The sequence below is a fragment of the Nestor notabilis genome, unplaced genomic scaffold (assembly GCF_000696875.1).
Source record: "Nestor notabilis isolate BGI_N333 unplaced genomic scaffold, ASM69687v1 scaffold3367, whole genome shotgun sequence".
Classification (NCBI taxonomy): domain Eukaryota; kingdom Metazoa; phylum Chordata; class Aves; order Psittaciformes; family Psittacidae; genus Nestor; species Nestor notabilis.
This window is the reverse complement of record NW_009935916.1, coordinates 96,874-114,981: the sequence shown is the minus strand read 5'-3', so window position 1 is coordinate 114,981 and position 18,108 is coordinate 96,874. Positions and strand designations below refer to the sequence as shown.

General features: G+C 37.2%; 1 protein-coding gene across 1 annotated transcript in view; it reads left to right on the top strand.

The window, feature by feature from the left end:
- Positions 1-206: 206 nt before the first annotated feature.
- The window catches only part of LOC104408446 (contactin-associated protein-like 2), a gene marked incomplete at both ends in the record, with an annotated part of 48,531 nt that continues 30,629 nt past the window's right edge, over positions 207-18,108 (top strand). Inside the window, one exon of the mRNA XM_010018055.1 lies at positions 207-354. Coding sequence (XP_010016357.1) covers positions 207-354 — 148 coding nt within the window. The remainder of the gene's footprint in view (positions 355-18,108) is intronic.

Below are 18,108 nucleotides of genomic sequence, written 5' to 3'. Positions count from 1 at the left end.
AGAGGTCTCAATGCTACTGTTTTGGTGACGTTGTAAAACTTTTAAAATCAACTGATCATTTGGTGGTCAAAGAAACGTTTTAACCAAACTTGAGCATGGCCTAGACACTTAGAGGACTTCACTATGTAATGTTTTCCTTCAGAACTGGACCTTTATAGCATGTGAGATAGAGGTAATAAGTAATTTTTTCTTCTTCTTTCCCACAGGCATTTCCTGGAAATACAAACTCCGATAGTGTGATCCGGCATGATTTACAACATCCAGTTATTGCTCGTTATGTACGGATAGTTCCTTTGGACTGGAATGAAGAGGGCCAAATTGGGTTAAGAATCGAAGTCTATGGCTGCTCCTATTGTAAGTTTTCCCATGATCATACTTTCTTTTTCACCTAAAGAAAAACTGGGTTTGGATCTCGAATTAAATCTGAATCTCAAGTACTTTTTGCTTAGATAGATTAAGATGTTCCAGGATTGCTAGTTATATCGACCAGGGCATCATGAAATATTTATTGTAACCTTAACTTTGGGTTGCTAGTTTATTCTTCTCTGTGAGATGCAACATTGCAATTCATGATAACACTTTGAAGTTGCTCCTTTTGATCTTCATGCTTTCTCTTGCAGAAGACTTTAACTATTATATGAGTTTGGACAGGCCAGTTGAAGAAAACAGTATTCAGATAAATGTTATGTTGAGTCTTGAAGAGAACAACTAGAAGATAGGACGTAATTTATTGCCTGGTGCTAGAGATAAAATTAAAGCAAATAGCTAAGAAGTCTATTGGAGTAGCTCACACTCCAAATGAATGACATGTTTTTCAGAGGTTTTTCCTTTAGTATTTGATTATGACTTTAGTATTTCTTTTGAAATCCAGATGAGCAGTGGTACAAATGCTTCTGAAGTTAAAAGCAGAACTGATTATGTTCTAAGAAAAGCAAAGGTAGTTTCTAAATGCCCTTCCTTGACTTCAATCCAGCCAGTGCTTAAAGTCTGCAAATCTGCAAAAGATTAAGTGTCTAATGTCCTATTTCCAAGTATGTATTTTTTAGGCAGTATTGTGGCTCGTTGTTATTTGAGCTGGAAGGAGCTATTTGAGATTTGTCTCTCAATAACCAGGTGTTTAGAGTAAGTTGAGGAGCACCTTTGCCATCCTAACTAGCAAAACAGAACACACTGTGATTTCAGTTGTTTTTATTTGGACAGATAATCAGAAGGCTGTGTACTTGCATTTAGCACATATAAGAACCATGAAGAATAGAGTTTTGCTATTACTTTTTTCCGTTTCCATGCAATGAATGAAAGCCTATTTTAAAAAAGTTTATTAAACCACGGAGCTATATTTCCCAGGAGCTTCAGTAACTTACCTGAGAAATTAAATCAAACTCAGTGTGGTGTTGGTGCTGCTCTGCTGAGGGCACACTTGGCTGTTAGATATGTTTGTAAAAGCACAACAGCATATTTGTTTTCTGAGGAGCTGTTGATTATCCTAAAGTTGATTCTTACTCAAAAAGAAACTGAGCTTCTGAAGTTTTAGGTACCACTGTGATTATTCAGTACATGACTCTTATTAAACAAGTATTTACCATCATACTGCTCAAATGGTTTACATGCTGTTTCAAGGATACCAACCACTACAGCGTTGTTAATTTTGCAGCATGATAAATGCTAACTTTTAAGTATATCTCCTTACTTGTTTAGCAAATGCAAATTGAGGTGTTTGACACAAGAAACCAACATCTAGTTTAATGTGAAGAATTACTCTTTAGCAGGAGAAATGTAGCAGAATCAAACAATAAACCCCATGATCTTTGCAGAAATATTTACAGGTAAAAGTATTATCATCTTCTGATGAAATGGATAGACAAAATACTGTAGGTACACGACAGGATGCTTTTAGAGGCTTAAAGGAAATGTGAGGGAAAAGTAAAACACAGCTTGCAGACAAAATGATTTTGGTTGTTTGATGAAAAGGTGCTAGCTTGACAGACATTTGGAAGAGAATAAAAAGCATCCGTCAAGGAAGCAGTGTGTGGAACTATGAAAATACTGATAAAATCTGTCTTCACAGAAGAAGTGACATGGCCAAATGTAATTTTGTAATTTTACTGACAGATTATTGCTGGTCTGTTTGTATTAGAAGTGAATTCAGTGACTGTTGGGTTTTTTTTTCTGCAAGATTAATAATAATATTTTACATTTTTATGTGGACAGGGACTTCTCTTTCAAAACCCCTCCTAAAATGCAGTGTGCTTTTTACATGCAGGAATTGGCCTGCCCCAAAATGCTATCAGTAGATATCAGCAGAGCAGTTGAAAAGAACTAGGAATTCACTGTGTTGAGAGAGGAAGGCAGCCCTTTGGTATGACTACTGGAACAAGGGAGTAATGTGTACACGTTCCCAACTTGTCTTCAAATGCATCCTTTGGAGCCAGGTGTATATTGCAACATCATTGCGTGTAGATGTGTCTTTTGGCAGACACAAACTTTTCAACCTTATGGTTAGAAGTGGTATAAACATAAGCATATAAATGCAGCCAGTGTCATTAACCAGTGTGATTTCCAGATTAATTTTGCTGTCATTGAAGGATTTGGCCATGTAGATAACCAGTAATTTTCAAAAGCCTGATTAAAAACAGGTTTCTAGCCAAATCAGCCCCAAATTTTGGAAACATTCCCTAAATAAAAAGGCTGCCTAGTATATCACAATCATAGTTTTCTCTGTTTACAGATTCATATAGAATCATAGAATAGTTAGGGTTGGAAAGGACCTTAAGATCACCTAGTTCCAACCCCCCTGCCATGAGCAGAGACACCACACACTCAGCCATCTCCCCCAAGGCTCTGTCCAGCCTGGCCTTGAACACCACCAGGATTGGAGCATTCACAACTTCCTTGGGCTATATTCTTTTATTTAGATACCTTAGAGAACACGTTTTCAGATACAAATACCGGTTATTTTTTGACAATGAAAGCAAGGTTTAACTGGCAAGTTATAGACTTTGTGAGTACAAAAACTCCTTCCTTGCACATGACTGCAACCATTTCATTAGTCTCAGAGCGTTAGGGAAAATACTTTGTCATATTGAGCTGCTTATTCAAAAGTCAGCTCATTAACTGCCAGAATTTCTGATTCCTATTTAGTTTGAGTATGCGCAAAAGATACACATCTTATTTTTGTACAAGGGGTGAAATCCATGTTCCTCCTTGCCCAGCCAGTTAGAGTTTAAAAAGAGGTGTGATTTCCAGAGAGGGATAAGAACTCACATTTGTTCCCTGGAGAAGTTCACAGCATTACCAGATCTTCTTCTTCTTCCAGTTTTGTTTTGTTTTGCTTTAAGTTTGACATCTGGGTTATCACTGAAACTGCATCTCTGTATTTTGTGTGGATGAGAGCTGTAGGGTTGTCTTCTAATAGAAGAGCTCATAGAAGTCAGCAAAAAGTAATTAGGGCTTCACTCTACAACAAGATTCGGAATAATTTTTGTATTTAGATCTCTGAATAAATAGTGACATAGAATTTAGGAAAGTGTTTAATTCTCCATAGGCCAAAACTGACTATGTCTTATTAAAAAATACTAAAATTGGGTAAATAACTTGCTTAATGGCTATCTTAATGGAGGAGTTGCATGAGAAAAGCCTGGAGGACAACAAGTAGACTATTAGGTAACATAAACAACACTTTATAGTCAATGAGAGTTTTAGCTTTTATTTTAAAATGATCTATTTCATACTGTGTAAAGGGGAAGAGGGTCTTTACACTTGCACTGACATCATTTATCAAAAAGCAAGTCGCAGAAAAGCAAGCAATATGACCGAAGGCAAAATATGCAGCAAATCAGTTCAGTCAAAACTGATGGCAGATTCTTATTCGTGCTCTTTTGGAGACACGGAGCAAAGGCATGTGACATACATCTTCCACCATTCCCACATTTATGAATTTTTGAGACAGGCAGCAAAGACATGGCATCTGGAGGCTATAACAACTACAGCGTAGCACATTTTACTACTGATTCATGAAGATCTTAATAAGCTCCTGCAGGATCATTGCCATATGAATAGTTCCCTTAATCTCCATCCTGTGGCAGTTGAATGCTACAAAAATGGCAATAGCGGTATTATTGCATAGTCTTTGGCTACTCTGTTCGAGATAACTGTTAAGGGTGCTGAAATCCTGTGAGTGGAAAGTTCGCAGAGGAGTTTATATATCTGGCCGTGTTGATTTTCTGCATCTAAACCGTACATCTGAATCTTTTTGATGCAGTTTTGCATCTGATAGTAAGAATACTGAAATTCCAGATGATTCATTTGTGAAGCGTAGGATATAATTGAAAAAAAACTACTTGGAAACAGCAGGAAGTTCTGCAAATACTCAGTATACTCGTGGCAAATAGGTGGCAGAAACAATGATAAAGCTCCTTGAATGGCTGGGAACTGAGCTGTTTCCATTCATTGACCAGCTCTGTTTGCTAATCCTTAGGAAGCAGTGGGACTGAACAAATGTCACCTGAGCCGTGTTTGCAGATTTGTTTGTTTCACGTATTTGCTATACTACTTGTGTTGTGCTATGTCTGATGTTACTGTTTCAGTTTCCTGATGGGTGACTGATTTTTTCAGGAAGGGAGGGAAAAGAAGGAAAAACAGTAACCACATTCCTCAGGGTTTTATGAAATAATGGATGTTTGTATGGAGAGCGTTTACTCTCCAGGTAAGAAAGTGAACAAAACCTTGATCACGTAAACATGTTAAAGAACAAAAATAAGATTTGTACATGCTGTTAAGGGATATGAGCCAAGTGAATGTTTGCAAGAACCGATTAGGAAGTATTGAAGTGCTAAGAACTATGGGATGAACGGATCATTTGGGTAATCGTTGGTGCTGTTAATCCTGTCTGCCTGCAGTGACATTGACTTAGGCCATTGTTTCCTTTGGCGGTTAATTCCACATTCAGCTATGCTTACTGTTAGGGAATTTTCTGTGATCCTTACTTGAAATAACCTGTGCTTTGTTTCATGCTCTTGGCACTAACTAACTGTCCATCTCTTGTGTGCAATCTCCCGTGGTTGCCGTATGTACTTAGAGTCTTCTGTCCAAAATCATCTGTTACATCCAAACATTAATGGGAGCATTTAAGGTAGATGAGAAAGCTGCTGTTACTTCCCTTTTGTGGAATCTGAATAAGTTTCACTTGGCCAGATTCAGTGGTAAACCCTGGACATTTTGTTTCACCAGCATAGATTTTGAAAAATAATAATAAAATGGTATGAGCCAAAGACCCTTAAAGTGTCGTGATTGCTATTGGAACACCCTGTGGTAAGTAAAATACTGTTCTATACGTATATAAATGCACGCATACATATTTCTGCTATTACACTTTTTGGTACTTACGTGAATATTCACCTAAATTTTGAAGACACTAATGTAGTCCAGTAATCTGCTTAACGAAATCCCTGCCTCCTCTTATGGTATTCTGTTACTTACAATAGATGTGCCACTGAGTTGTCTGCTCAGACTTTTCTGACCATCCAAATAATGGAACAGCATAAAAATACCACTGGCAGTAAAAAAGAAGTATTTTGAAGTGTGTATTTTGTGAAATCGTGTTACCATATTCCTAGCAGTTTTATTAAATCGCTGTAAGTAACCGTGCTTTGAATATACAGGGACTTTAATGTGGGGGTAAAAACACAGCTGAAACAATCATTTGGGGTAGCTTTGCTTCTGTCAGTGGATGGAATAGTTAAGAATTCTGCTAAACATCCAACCTTGTTTCCCCTTTTTTCTTAGATTTCAGTATTTTTTTATACTGGGTAGTTCTATCCTGTTTAGATCTATGTGTTTGCTCATGAGCGGCAAACGTAGCTGGATATTCTCATTCTGACATTGTAAGGCACATGGCTGAATACTTACATCTAAACTGTGGAGAGTGAGGGAAATGAACTGTTGAACTTTTTCTTTGCAAACTTTTAAAGCACTGTTTGAATATGTGCTCTATTTGTAAGCTTGCTTCTCTGTTAGCATACTTTGTAGCTTTTGCCATGTGGGAGGTATTTTTTTTCCTGAAGGGTAATGAAAATGGATGCCTTTTATCCTCTGTATATTCTCAGGTCATGGTCAGTACAGTTTTGCAATTTCAGACTGAAAATGCTGTCTTTCTTTATAAGCATTCTCAGTATGGATTGTTTTCCTCCATCTGCTCACCAGAAAATGATGGTTGTGATTGTTCCTAGATTTATCTTCATAAATCTGGCATGATAAGTGAGAATAGGCTTCAGTCCGTTCATTACCTTTGGTGGTTACCATTAGCAGATACGGGTCTATTTTGGTACTAGGTACTACTTAACATTTAAAACCTCTATTTACTGCATTTTAAAAATAATATTTTTTTTAAGATTTCATGTTTGTACGTGACATTTAGAAACTGTATTCTAAAATGAGATTAGGGCTGAAACAGAAGAAAGAGATTTCCAAATACCTTATTGCTTAATTTGAACTCTTTTTTCCTAAATGGAACATTTCAGAAAGATTTGACATGTTTGTATTAGAAAAAAAAAAATCTTAAGGACATGTCTTTATGTTTTGTTCTTCACCTTGTTTTAGCCTGATGCAATATGATATTTTTTTCTTTCAACTCTTTGAAACGGGCAGCAAACTAAAAAGTCCATTATTTTTCCATTTATAGTTGTAATGAGGTTACCAGTAGATATTCTCAAGCACCACAGCTTTACAGGTTCATTTGTTAGCTGGCAATGAATATATAATCAGTCAAACAAGTGTGTTCTGTATGAATACATGCCCCACCAGCTTCTTCAATTGTATTCTCAGGCAGTTTTCAGTTACACTTGAACATTTGTAGTTATTCAGTATTTCCTTCACTAACAGGATGTGTGTGGCTGGCTCATTTTAAGAAGCTCTTTATTTTTTTTTTTCCTGTGGAACAGAGCAAAACTTGAGCAAATAGAATGTATGGCCAAATATGATAAACTCTTGCAGAGTTCAATTACAGTTAATTTAAGTCAGGTCTGGCTCTTCTCTTGTGAAAAAGAGCAGACTAACATCTCTTAATAGGTTTTCCAGGAGCTGCCCACACACCCTGCAGAAAGGGTCATCCATACAGTGATCTGGAAATACAGAAAGTATCCTTAGGATCCATAAACATGTGATACAGTAGAGACCAGAAGTTACAGTGTGCTTTTTCACAAAGTAAGGGTGGTGGCATGTAGGTAAATACAGTCAAAAGCTTCAGCCTAATAATAGTAGTCTTGCCTTTAAGTTTTTCTGCCTAAATGAACACTCATGGTGGTTTTGCCCAGCATTATTTCCTTGCATTCCTGTAGGTGGTGATTGATCTGTTTGTCCGTGATGACTTGCTCACTAGAGAAATCGGGTGGTTTTCTTCTCATGCAACGAAAAGCCTTGGCAGATTTCAAACTATAGGTCTTGGTTCTGTGCCACTGAGTTGAAGCCTGGAGGGTTTCCCTAATATTTGTCTTCCTGTATGTCTGGAATAAAGCATATATTAAGGATGCAGTTACTTTCAAGCTCAGTTTGATTTATTCTGCTTTTTCCCTAAGCTTTAGGTGAAGATGATGCATTTTGTATTTTTATTTTAAGCAAAATGGCATATAGAGTTTTGATATGAGTACACACTGATTTCCTCTCTGCCAAAGGTAATATTAATGTTCTCTTATATGAAACTACATATATTAAATGGTCAAAATTGCTGATGGGAATAACAAATGTAACACTTCATAATAATGTTTTTATAAGGTAGAAATGAGCTTTCGGAGTGACATGCTATTGGCACTAACTGTCCATCTCTCATTTGCCATACGTTCATTTAGCTTATGGATGTTTTACAGTAAATAGTTGTTAAACTGAGGCAATAGTTTTAATAAACGTCTTCAGTACCTCCCTTTTATTGACTGCTGTACTAGGAGAGTCAAAAGGAACCTAGTAAACTCTGTGTTTCAGCTGTTTATCACTCAACCTTTCTCTTGCTGACCTAATTTTTCTCTCTCCTCCATTGTCAGTTCTTTTCTCCGAAAGTCTCTGCTACAACTGTTCTCTCATTGCTTTAAATGTGTGTCGTTTCCTGATTCCCATCTGTCCTTGTCTGATTTTTCATAAGCACAGTGTGAAAAACAAAAGGGACGTTCAGGATTGTTGTCTGAAGTTTAAACATCAGCAGAAATACATGGTTCCTTTTATGCACTTTCATAATGAATATGTGGCCCCTTGGGAGTATGAATTGTCTGGCAGCTCACCTGTGGAAAAACATTAGAGTGGTATCAATTGAGCTATTCATATAGTTAGCTGTTCTGCTGGGAGCTGGGAGTACCCCTCAGTATCTCTATCATTCTTTCTGAAACAGGGATATGTGATTGTAGAGGCACCTAAATTTGAGATACATGTTTTGGAAATATGAGGCTCAGGATAAATGATAAATTTCAGGCTCAGTCTTACAGGCACATCTTTCCCCCAGTCAAAACTCAACAAAGGACTTCGGTAAATTTAAGGCTAAGATAACTTGCAGCAGCTTCAGAGGGAGATGTTTGGCTTCGTAAGTTGTAATGTAATTCATCACAAGCATTAGTTGTATACAGCATTCATTTTAGAAGCAAACCAGCAGGGTAACTGCCCAGGCACTGAGTAAGCCTCTGTAAACCTAAGCCAGGTGGTAGTACAAATCACCCAATATGTGAACTGGAAGAAGACAGTGCCATTGCTTCACACTCTGTTGAAGGTTCCCACTAATCTGGTGTAATTTTGAGGGGAAAGAAGCCGCCTTTTGGAAGTTTTTCCTTGTATTAAAACCTGGTGGCTTCACACCACAGACTTTCTGCTAGTTCTTTATTGTATGCTTATGCTGGTTTCATGCAGTAAGTCTGTATTTTTTTCCTGTTGAAGGAACTTTCAGATGAAATCAAGCAGACTACTTTTTCTACAAGCAAAAATACTCTGCAGGTTTATTCACAACAGATTAATGGAATACAGTGCTGCAGGAGATGAGATGTGAGTCTTCATATTGAACATGTCTGAGCTATTTGGCAATTCTATTGAAAAGCTTGAATTTTGCATTGTTTCACCTAAATTCTGACCCTGAATTTGTCAGCTGTGTCTTAGGACAGCTGCAGACACAGTGAATGAAATACCTCTGTAGCACTGCCTTTTCCACAGATAAAGTAGGGGGATTTAAACAATTGATCTTCTGTCATAATGCAGGCATTAAATACTCACTGTGAATAAACCTAACTCTTTTATTACATCCCTGCTCTAGAGAGAAACTTTATCAAGCTAGGAAAGCACAAACCTCCAGGATGTTTTACCCAGGAGAGCTATTAACTAGCTTTGCCATGTACTTCTAAGTTTTATTTATGTTAATGGAGGGATGAAGTGAGTATTCCCATATTGGGGTGTACAAATTTCTGTGTTTCCAATGGAACCCTTAATGTGAGCTGAAGAGAAAATATTTTGACTAATTCAAATTCACTTGACCCTTGGAAAGGCATCTCTCTGAAATAATATTAGGATAGGCTGAAAGAAAGATCTTTTTCTTTCCTAATAATTTCTGATAGTTTTGAAATGTCTCCTGCCCAGTTATGTGAGAAAAGCCAATTAGACGTTTCATTCCCAATTTTTCAACTTCTTGTCATTTTACCTTTCTTCTTAAAAGTTGGGGGAAAAAGAAACAGCATGACTGTGTTTTGTTTTTAAAAGATAAGAAACAGAATATCCCAACAATTAACGATCTTCCGTAAAATGAGAAATCTATTATCTACTTGTCACACATTTTACAAACTGATTCTAGTGCCATTTATCTTCATATTTTCTCCATTTTTGTACTGACAGTTCTAAGTCAAAGAATCAAAACCATCCTGCTGCAAAATTTTCATCCATCAGTACCAAAACCAGTAGTAATGGAGTATTTATAAATCTGTGCCAGTTTCTTTCAAATAAATTTTCCTTGATTTTTTAATGTTATGCATGTGTTCTGATGGGTTGCATCACTCAGGAGTAGAGGCCATGTAATAACTCAGCTGTTTGGGAATGTTGGCATGGGATATCTTTGCTTTTTCAAAGTGTATGAATCTGTTACTGTCAGCTTTCAGGCATTTTTTTCTGGACTTGAACATTTCTTGGCTATGTAGTTGGTATTATCTAGTTGTAAACTACATTGACTCTTGGGAAGTAAGCACAGGAATTTCTGTTCAGATACTATCTGAAGAGACTGCTGATGAGCCTATTTTATCTGAAGACTGTTAGCATTTTTAGTGAACTTTCGTAATAGATAATATAAGCAAAGAGTAATATCAGTTTAATAAAATATTACGATAGACTATCAAACTAAAGCATAGGATTAGTAAAGCCAAAGGTGATTCCACCAGAAGTTAATTTATAAGTAAATACATTACCTGTGTGTACATGTCGTTGATTCTGTCAACTGTTCTCCTGACCATGCAAACCTACACCAGCACCGTGTTGCCACGGACACTTTACAGGCTACTTTCTTATTCCTTACAAATTACATGGTCACTTCCAGATAGAAATTTTTTCTTTATCTTCTTTTTAACAATGGGTAAAAGAGGAAAAGAAAAAAGAAGGGGGGTGGGGGAAGAAAAAAGGAAAAAGAAAGGAGAATTAAGCTGGCAAAGGAACAAGATGAAGGGAGAGAGATGGAAGTCTGTCACTGTAAGGGCTGTCCAAACCCAGCTAAAAGCAGTAGTGACAGGGGCAACAGCCTCCTTTCTTGGCCTCACTGTGGCCACATGCTCCGTACCCGTTGAGGGCCAGGACTCTTCAATCAGTGGTAAGAAAGCAGGTTCTGGGAATAATGCAGAAGTTTGAGCCAGGGGAGTCGAATGAACGCAGTTTTACAAAAAAGGTTGTTCTTTATTTCTTTCTCTTCCCTCTGGCATTTGTATTAAATCTTGGGTTCCTAAAGGAAAGGTGATGCGAGTCCTTCATCGTCTTGTCCATCAAGTAAGCCCAATTTCTGATCTCTGTCTTCAGGTCCATTGATTTTCAGTCTCCAACCCTGTCTCTTTGTCAGACATGATATTCATTCAGCTTACTAGTTTTTGTGCTTAGATTTATTTCAGCCTTTTGTCTTTCAATATTTTTCATACTTCTGTGAACCATCTTATGGAAGAAAATGAATTGAATTTCTGTTGCCTTCAAAGATTTAAAGTCCACCTTTCTCAATCTTTCTGGGTTTTTTTTAACAGTAAATCAGCTGTTCAGATGTCACTTCATATATTGTAAATCTCTAACAAACACCTTTCTCTACATTAAATTAAATTTTATAATTAAAAATAATTTATTAATATTTCTGAATCTTATATCTCAAAATCTGGATTTGTGTGTTCTTTTAATCAAAACTTGTAAACACTAACTGGATTTCTTACAGGTAAAAAAGCTATAAAACTGTCACTTATTTCCATTACGCACTTTTAAATGTTCATAAACACTGCAAATCTTAATTCTTTTTTTTGCTGATGATGGATAACACAGGATAGGGAAAATAAATTGCCTTTTATGAGGAAAAAAAACTGCACTGTGATTTTAGGCTTCACACTAAAACAAGCTACAGCCAGAGGAGAGTACACTTCTAATTTGGGAAAAAATGTTTATGCCATCTCTTTAATGCTTACAACAGTGTATTGTCTGCTTTATAAAAGTAGTGACTAATCTTTGTACTAGTGTTCAGGATAGATTTAGCAATACACAGGAAGAGAAAAAAACAAACCCAAAGTTCTGCTGCAGGCATTTTTAATCTGCCCAAGTGTTTCAGAGCAGAATGTATTGAGTGTGACATTTTAGCCTGGCACTCGGAGACTGTGACTTCATTATTGTGAAAGAAAGGGGGGTAAAAAAGTCATGACCCCAGAATAAACGCAATATCAGAAATAAAGCAAAGGAATAAGTAATTTTTTTCACAGTCATTGCAGTGAAGCTCTTGGATCAAGCTGTTATTTTATTAATAAAATGTAATCTAAAATAACACAGTAGGAGAGAGATTTTTATATCTGCTTAGTGCTCAAAAGCTGAAAATACTCAGCAATATTGACATAATGAAAACATATAAACAGTTACTGCATGCCATTTGCTATCCGTACAAGCCTGGGTAACTATAACTAAAACAGATGAAAAAGTGGGTAGTTTGTTGTTTAGTCTTAAAAGTAAACTCAGTAGTCACAACAGTTTCAGAACGTACTCTTGTGTCTCAGCCGAGACAAGATTAAATGCTTTCCAGAATTGCATTAGCACTGGTAGCAGGGGGTATTTGGATGAACTCTTGTACTGGGATAGGGTTGGTTTGGCAGGCTGCTGTCCAGTGCTCTGGTCTGTAAAGTTTCTGGGACTGCAAATAGCCAAACTTTGATGTATGCTTTGCTGGAGTGCAAGAGAGGGGCAGGTGGACCTTTAGATTCTTGACTACCTTTCCATGTTAGGCTTGACTCTAGTGACCATTTGTGATCTACAGGGGTAGGTTTTTTCTTTGCTGAAGGAACCTTCAAAGTAGGAACAATACTAGTACTAGTGCAATTTAATGTTCAACGGGGTTGTTATAAAACCAGCTGCACATCAGCTGCATTAAATTTTGACATGTATAAAGCTGCATTACTTTCTCCCGTCTAACTGAAGTTACTATATGATTTTTTCTGTAATTCCTTCTTTAAAGCTTTGTATGTAAAATTCTCTTGTTTCTCTTCTCCCTCTCCTTTTTTTTTTGTTTGTTTTCTTTTCAACAGGCTTTATCCTGCTACTTAAGCTGATCCCAGCATGGCTTTTCATGTTACCGTATACGCTACTGTCACATGCTTTGACCATGAAGCCAGAAGCAAGTCACATAGCTATTAGAATAGTTTCCATTAATTATGTTGTTACCTGGTTGTCTTTGTGTAAGTGAACCACAAGTGATAATGCTTTTAAGAGTATCCACCAGATAGGTCACTTTTTCAGAGTGATCAGCTCTTTCTTGGCGCTGGTCTCTGGACCAAATGACTCGCTTGGCTCCTGCAAGGTTGCTGTTCCAACATGAGTAGAGCACAAAATACTGAAAATACTCTACATTTTATAGGTGTAAATAAACCTTAACTATTGAAACTCTTGCAAAAATCCCCAAAACCACTGGTGGCCTTGTACAAACCACCAATAAGGAATAGAAGTTTAATTCTTAGGCTTCCAAACATTTTCTGTACAAAAGCAAATAATATGAACCAAATCAGCTTGAAGTGCTGTGCCAGTTAAAATTGCGCTGTTAAAACAGCATCACAGTGCTCCTAAAAAGAAATACTTAAACTCTATTTTTTTAAGAGTTTTGAGGTGGTTTTCTTTGTCTCTGTCTCATACAGCTCATTAGGTACATGCATCAGTTGGTTTTCATTTCAGACGATCTGCAATTTCATGACACAATAGGTTAAATTTGGAGCAACTTGTATTTTTTTCTCTGTTTTCTTGCATCTGTGTATCTAATCATACTCCTCATGTTCTTTTCTATTTCTATTCAGGAGCTATGAATTAGATGTTAATGAAGAGACTTGTTCAGCATTTCTTAGTAAGACAAAATTTCCATTAATTTCCCTTACATCAAGACAGGGACTAGAATTCATAATGAAGTATTTTCTGTCACAGGAGGCATTCTTGGCAGAAATTCAGTTGTGTATTGGGTAAGCTGAAGAGTCTTTGGTCCCTGCACATCTATCCACTGCAGCTTGCTTGTAATGATAATTAAACATTTACCACCTCACCACACCCTTCAGCACTTTCTCTGGGTGACACAATTGTTGCACACAAGCAAAACTGTTCCGTGTGTTTTATTGCACTTCCTTGGTACCTTTTTCTGCTTTTCTAATTGAGATTTTCAGTGCAGTCAGATTTTTAAAAATATATTTAAATATATTAAGTATAATGAAGTAGCTGGAAGAAGCACCAAAATAGCTAATACTGGTCAGAACAGCAACATTTAGCATTAAGCTACTAGATTCTCTGAAAAATCCTAAGTAGTGTTGAGCATTACTAGCAAAATATGTTATTAAATCAGTTCCACACTTCCATCTAGTGCTATTTTATTGTCCTCATGCTGCACAAAGTTAGTAATTCATCTCTGTCATGGAATAATTATGCACAAAAGCATTCTGGTTCCTCTAGAGGAGTTTTCTGAGAGTTAGTGTTTATTTTGCAGGAATTATTCTGTTCTGCAAAATTTCTTATTGAATATGCCTGTAAGGAAAAACCCTGTTTGTTTCGTGGGTATCCTCCTGTCCCACCTGCAGGTTTTCCAAAAGACTCAAATTTTGTAAAACTAATAATAAAACAGTAATAATTTTCTAATTAATCGGCAAGGTGCTGAGCCCAGTAGACTCAAATGCAATTCCGTGCTCAGCTGAACCAGATAAATCAGCAGCACAGCCTGCAAATATTATTTATCTAAAATGTGTATAATATTAATTATGAAAAAAAATGATCATTTAAGGATCGTATCTTACACCTTTGTCTGGAAGAGCTGCATTTACGAGCTTCTGCTGACTTATGTTATTTAGCTGTATATGGGAAAATAACTAACACTCTTATTTGAGGTGTAAATGTGTATTTGATAACATTTGGTTAAAAGAGCATAATTACCCAATTATAAACAACAAGAGTATTTTTCACATACCTCCATTAGATCTGCATCTTGCCCATGTCTACTACCTACAAAATTCTGGCAGCACAAGTGTCTTGAAGGAGCCAGTGCTCCCAGGCTCCATCTGCTTCTGGTCTCTATCGAGAGGACTGTAAAGACCAAAGCAAGACTCAGCCAAGTTTTTGGTCTCCATTATCACAGAACCCAGGCAAGTGGCAGCTGTTTTCAAACACTGTGAAGTTCACCAGCTGCACACAAAAAAAAGTGAATGAAACATTTCTAAACCCTTGAAATTTTTCACAGACTAAAAATCAGAATTCAAGTATGTTACTGCATGTCTGCGTATTGCATGGTGAAGAGGGAGTATTTTAAACTATTCCTTTTTATTGCCATGAATGAAATGTCAAAGCACAAAAGATCTCTGACAATAACCAGAGATCTGTTTTCTTGACATTTGTACTGATTTAATTCAGTTACATTACATTAAAAAAAAAATAAAATAAAATTACTTGTCATTTTTTACAGTTCACCAGAAAAATGGATAAATATTAGGGAAAAAACACCCAAAAATAATATATGTTGTAGTTCGAACAGGCATGAGATCTTCTGTGTTTACCTTTGCTGTAAGAATAACATTATCTTTTGACTGTGTGCACTGTGTGATCAAAAAAACCTATTTATAGAAAGGCTTACTTCTCTTCTAGCACTTCAGTACCAGTAAGATCAGGTTCATATTTGAGATTTTTTACTGTTTGTCCATTGGTAATAGCAATATCTACACTCTTAACATACTGTCTTAGCGAAACACCATCACAGTGACTTGGAAGTTGTCCAAAAGTAATTTGGATTTTACAAAGAAAATGAAACAATATACATCTAACGCAGGAAAGCGTGTAAGGAGAACTGAGATACTCAGAGGAAAATTGTTTTATTAGCTTGTGTCAGAAAATACTGGTCAGTTTAGTCTGTTTGTGGCTGTGCTGGAACAGAGAGGCAGAGGGAGAACGGCTGAATAGGACGGGCTGCAACCCTCTGATAAAATGGAGGGGAACTTGGGCACAAGGTGAAACTATCTTCTGAGAAAAGGCCATGAGAGGTGCGTTTAAAAAGCAGAATGTTTTCAGAATGCACATGTTCCTTCACATCCATCTAGCCAACAGCCAGACAAACCCTCTCGTAGTGGTACCTGAGTGTTCCCTGGTGCTGAAGGCTTGCCACCCGTCACGTACGGTACATCTGCAGTCTGTCAATAGTAAGAGCTTCGTTCTGCCTCCTGTATTTCAGCAGGCTGGTGGTTGATGTATTTAGTGTACTGTGTTTTGTTTTCATTTATGTTTTCAGGAACATTTATATTGTAGACTGTCAAATGGTGTGTGGTTATAAAAGCCTGAGATAAGCAGGAAAAACTATTTTGATGTTCAATTTGTAAACATAGCCGAGTGCTTCTGATACAAAATATTAGTGTTAGATCCTGACTTTGCTAGACACATACATAATAAATCAACAAGCAATTAAAAAAAGATTCATGTTCTCAGGCCCCCGGTATTACCACTTGGAGTCTGAATGACTATCAGCATGTTCTCTAGAGGCTCAAGAGCAAGAAAATAATAGGATTTTGAACAATAAGGCTAAAGACGTAATTTATAAACTATAGATCAGCCAGCAAGTGTTGTACCGGAATCAATGTATTCAAAGAAGAATACATCGATTACATGATTTAATCTTGTCTAATAGCTTAGTGGTGATGCTAGTTATTTTCCTGAGCATAAGAATTTTGTTTTGTGTAAACTACACAAAGGAGGAGCTTAAAATTAGAAACAGAGCAGCAGCAGGCATGTGTGAGGAGATTTTCTTTTCAGCATCTTGCAGAGGATACCTTTCTTTTAGTATTTAAATTCTAAACATGACATCTAGTTGTAGTAAGGTTTCTCTGTTGGTCATTAGAAAGGCAGGGAGAAGTCCCAGACTATTGCTGCAGCCTGATAAAAAAGGCATTTACGACATGATGAAGACCTCCTCTTATATCTGCTTTCTTGAGTATCAGCTTAGGTCTAGATGCATATTTATATCCCTAATGCAGTCAGTAGAATGAAATGCACATTTTTTTAATTCCTTATAGTTATCACAAATAGTGTTTCCTGCTGTTCCAAGGTGAATAGGTACATTTTTAAAATACATATTTCTGCACAGGACCTTGAGAAGAGATAATAGCCCATTCATGCATCTTTGCCAGTATATATTTGGTATTCCTCTCTTCTAGCTCATCTTGTTGAAGTTGTGAAGGATCTCCCTAAGTTGTAAGTCTAACAGACAAGAAGGTATATGGAGTCCTGAGTTGAGATTGTCTGGTATGAACCCCTTTAAATTTGGACTATGGGCCATAAAGAAGTATGAGCCCATCACAGGTCAGAGCCTCAGACAGACTGTCAGGAATAGCTCTGGAAAGTAACAAAGAAACATAGGTAGTATTAGAAATGGTGAAAGCTGTTCATAAGATGGCATGCTCCCTCCTTGGGAAGATTTCTGCTCTGTTATAGGAGCAAACTTTGGGATGAGCCTTGAAGTAGGTATTCATTCTCATGCATTTATTCTGACTTTGGTGGAAGTTAGTTTCTAATGAAGTCTAAATCTAAGAACCCTGAACTGGTAATGATTGTTTCCATCTGACTATTATTTCTTCTAAATTTTGGCTTAAATCCTCAAAAAGATAACTGCCAAATTGCTAATAACATAGTTGAGAAGGTGTTCCCAGAAGAAGTAGGTACACTCTGAAACTGAAGGTTGTTTGGAACTGTTGGTTGTCGTGGGTATAACCACGTTGCCTTTTGCTGGCCTCCCTCTTGTCAGGGATGGGGAGAAAAACGTAAGGATGGTGAAAAGACTTGTGGGCTGACAGTTTAATAAGAAAAGCAAAAGCTGCACATGCAATCAAAGCAAAAAGGGAAATTCATTCACAGCTTCCCATCAGCAGGCAGATGTGCAGCTACTTCCTGGCTTGCCTAATGGTTACTTGGGAAGACAAATGCCATAACTGCAAATGTCAAACCCTTCCTTCTTTCCCTGGGTTTTCATTGCTGAGCATGATGTTGTTTGATATGGATATGGAATATCCCTGATATGGATATATCAGGGGATATATGATATGGAATATCCCTGTGGTCAGTTTGGATCAGATGTCTTTGCTGTGTTCCCCACTAACCTTTTGTCCACCCCCAGCTCACTGACACTGGGGGCTGGAGCTATGAGGAGAGAGAACCCTGATGCCGTGCAAACCGTGTTAGTAGCAGCCCAGGCATTGGTGTGTTAACACTGTTTCAGCCACAGCTGTGGAGCACAGCACCATATGGGCTGCTATGAAGAGAGTTAAATTTGTTTTCATGCCAGCTAGACCCTGTACAGAGATTAAAAAAGCAAACTTTCGCTTCAACCATCCTGATGGTTATAACTCGCTTACCTGCCTCTCTTTCAAGAAGTGCAGAAGGAGG